General features: G+C 53.0%; 1 protein-coding gene across 2 annotated transcripts in view; it reads left to right on the top strand.

Moving 5' to 3' along the window:
* Nucleotides 1-2,818: 2,818 nt before the first annotated feature.
* HLX (H2.0-like homeobox) overlaps nt 2,819-3,557 on the top strand; it is an 8,826-nt gene continuing 8,087 nt past the window's right edge. For both annotated transcript variants that reach the window (XM_015425372.1, XM_015425371.1), the window contains exon 1: nt 2,819-3,489. In XM_015425372.1, coding sequence (XP_015280858.1) covers nt 2,973-3,489 — 517 coding nt within the window. In that variant the 5' untranslated portion in view covers nt 2,819-2,972. The remainder of the gene's footprint in view (nt 3,490-3,557) is intronic.

Below are 3,557 nucleotides of genomic sequence, written 5' to 3'. Positions count from 1 at the left end.
TGGATTCCCACTTAATTTCAGTGGCGTTTAGTTCCAAGCAAATAGGAACAAGGTTAGAGTTCCATTTTATGGAGTTTATATTTCGAACATACAGAGCTGCTCGATAGTAAATTCCAGGGATTATTTTAAAAAATGTTTTATTTTTGGCTGAGGATTCGAGCAAAAAATGGTCTTAAATGTATTTCAGTGGAAGTCTGAGTGCAGCTGATAGTCATTAAACTTCCACCTGCACTTGGGGACTTTCCAACCTTGAATTTCGCCGCCCTTAACTGCGTATTTTAACTCCTTTAAGGAGCCGCTATTTTGCTTCCGCGCCTCTGGACTTGCTGGGCTTGGCTTACTTGGACCAAAATATGGGATTTGGTGAGCTCTCCTGAACTCGATAGCCGCCACGTTTAAATTGAATGGGCCAGAATAGCAAGCCGCCGCCGCCGCTCTTTGTTTCCCGGGTCTTGACTCCGGAGTTAACGGCATAGGTCCCTCCCCCCCGCCCAAGTGTGCGCGCAGGAATGGTTTTCTTGCACCGCCAAGTGGGTTTTCAAGCCTGAGAGAGTTCAGCGATGTAGAACGGAGTGTTTGGCCAGTGCGACTAGGCATTGCCTGAGTCCCGTCCTTCGAGTTTTGCTGAAAAGCCCTTCTGCGGGAGCTAGTTCTTGCTTAGTAAAAGAAGCAAGGAAGCGCGCAGGCCGAACCTAGAGATTTTACTGGGAAGTCAAGCCTGCAAATGATGCCACTCACCCTTATTCTTCTACACTTCTGCTATAGAGGGGAAGGGGGGGGGCACTGCAAAATCAGCCCATAGGCTGAAAAAACAATGTGACTTTGAAACAATACGATTTATGCTAGTTGAGTCCAGTTGAGGTCCGAGGAATTGGGAATCACGTGAAGTCAAATTCCGAGGGAAAGGGGGTGGGGGTGGGATTTGCCAGCAGTCCAGCAGAATTACACTGCAGCCCTAAACAGGGTCACACCCTTCTAAACCCCATTAACTTCGATGTACTTGAAGGTTGAACTCTTCACTTCCGGCTACATGAGTACTTCTCACATAGACATCAATGGAGCTTGAATTCCACCCCTTCCCCAGTTTTAGCTTAGAAGCGCCAATAACATCGATGCTACTCGTTTTGGGGCAGCTGGACACTGACGTCAGAATGGCGCCTTCTTTAGGATTTCGTCGTGAATTAGGGAGCAGATTTAGGCACGGAGCGGATCTCTGGCAGCATTAAGAGTACTGGATGAATCGCATCTTTAAGACTTCACGTGTTCACCTGTCCAAGCGCAGGGTTTATTCTCAGCGGGTTTGAAAACGCTGAACATCGGCTGGAATGCATTTCTGTCAGCTGACTAGGAAATCTTATGTTTTCTAGGTAGTGATTTTAACATCATTGCCAAAATGAAAATGTCTTTAAAGAGAAATCTCACTGAAAGAAATGGGATTTCCCCCTCTCCCTAGGCAGTTCCTTCTACAAGCCAGCAGGAAATGTCTGTATATTTTTGTATATGCATATATGTAATTTTAAGCGGTCAAGCGGATGGTAAGCTCGTCCCGACATATCTAAAATTTGTCTTATCTTCTTATCTTACCTTTGGAGTGTAAAACATTTATTATGAGTGCCGGTAAATAGTGGAAGGGGTAAAACAAACGCTATTGTTTTTAAATTAAAATGTAAACTGTAAACAAAAATGTTGACTGTTTACAGGCAGTCTCCATAACGGGATATAGCCCTATGTAATCCGATTTTGATTTCGGTTTTTCGAAATCCCCCCCCATATCTTACTTTCAAGCAAGCACCCCTTGGATCAGATTGCTTCTGTGAATTTTATTAGATCTCATCGGTATTTATTAAATCTCATTGATCTGGATCCAACCCTGGATATCTCCACCCCCTGCCCTTTGAACGACATTAAAGAGCAAAAAGTTCCGTTCTCCTGAAGTCACTTCGCCATGCGTTTTAACGCATCTACTAACATCGCAGTGTGCTATTGTAACCGTGAGTTTATTTGATTTATTAATTACATTTCTGCCCCACATTTCTTCCATCCTCGAACGCTATGTGGATTAAACAGATTTCCCTGGAGGTCTCCGATCCAGACGCTGACCAGACGGGACCTGCTTAGCTTCAGCAAGATGGCTCGAAGGCAGGAATTCGGAAGGTTCAGAATCAGACCGGCGTCGCTCCTCCTCTTTCCTTCCCTTGGTCTGGCACCCGCAGGGCTTTCTAAGGATGCCGGCTCCTTCAGACGCCCAAGGTAAAGAAGAGCCCAGAGGCCCCCTCCCTTCCATTTTCTCTTTTCCGGGAGGATGGAGAGAGACCTCTCCAACTGAAGCTGGGCGCTCGGATGGAGGCTGGCCTTTAATTTGACACGTTGGTATGCGATCCTTTGCTCGAGCGGACCCATACGACGGCCCGGGACAGAGAGGCAGCCCGCAGAGACCCCCCCCCCCCCCAGGAAAGTATTCTTAAGGAGGAAGGGAAGGAGGGGAGAAAGCGAGCGAGAGCATCACTCCTGTAGCCGACAGCGCAGCAACCCTGTGGGCAGGGCGCGGCCTGCTGCTTCTCTCTTGGCCCGCCACGCCCCTGAGGCTGTCATTGGCCGCTTTCTACCCAATCGGCTCTCGGCAAAAAGACTCCCCCCCCTCCCTTTTGCTCTGCGCGCTGCGTTAAGGGGGAAAGGCAAAAGGGGGGAAGGCTTTGGGGAAGTGACTTTTGCTACGCCGAGTGGGCGGGAGGCCCCCCCCCCTGTTGTTACTTTGTTGACGCGCCGGTTCTGCCCAGCCGCGGCTGCCCGGCCTCCTTTCGCCTCCGCCGCCGCTAGCGATGCGCCCGGGCCGAGGGACGTCTCGGCCGCTCTGAGCTCTCCCGGTCTGGCAGGGCCGGCGGGCCGAGGAGGCGCTTCCTGAGGAGCTGCTGGAGACACGACCGCGGGGCCAGCGGAGCGAGAGCGGCGGGGGCGGCGGGGGGGGCAGCAGGATGTACACGGCCGGCTTGGCCCCCTTTTACGCGTCCAACTTCAGCCTCTGGTCAGCGGCATATTGCGCGCCGGCGGGCCCGGCCACTGGCGGCTGCTTCCCCTTGGATCCCGCCGGGCTCAAGAAGCCTTCGTTCTGCATCGCCGACATCTTACACGCCGCCGCCGGGGAGGACGGCCTGGCCGGGGGCTCTTCGGCCAACCTGGCAGCCCACCTCGGCGCCGTCCATGCCCACGCGCAGTTCCACGCCGCGGGATCCCCGCTCAGGCCCACCCCCGTGGTGGCGCCTCCGGACTCTTCCGTCGCGTTCCCCGCCAGACTCTCGGCCGGCTACTCTCACCCCCAGCACCACCGATCCCCCACCGGAACGTCTCCAGCCCCAGGCCGGGGACAGAGCCACCAGACTCAGCATCCCGGCTCGGCTCCCGCTCCGTCCAGCAAAGACTTGAAATTTGGGATTGATCGCATTTTATCCGCTGAGTTTGACCCGAAAGTCAAGGAAAGCAACACGCTAAGAGGTACAGAAAGTCGGACGTGGGTTCTTTTTCTGCGGGGGGGGGGAGAGGAAGCCCCTTTCCCTCCTGAA

The sequence above is a fragment of the Gekko japonicus genome, unplaced genomic scaffold (assembly GCF_001447785.1).
Source record: "Gekko japonicus isolate JY-2015 unplaced genomic scaffold, Gekko_japonicus_V1.1 scaffold153, whole genome shotgun sequence".
In the NCBI taxonomy this organism is placed as follows: Eukaryota; Metazoa; Chordata; class Lepidosauria; order Squamata; family Gekkonidae; genus Gekko; species Gekko japonicus.
This window is presented reverse-complemented; position numbering and strand designations above follow the sequence as displayed.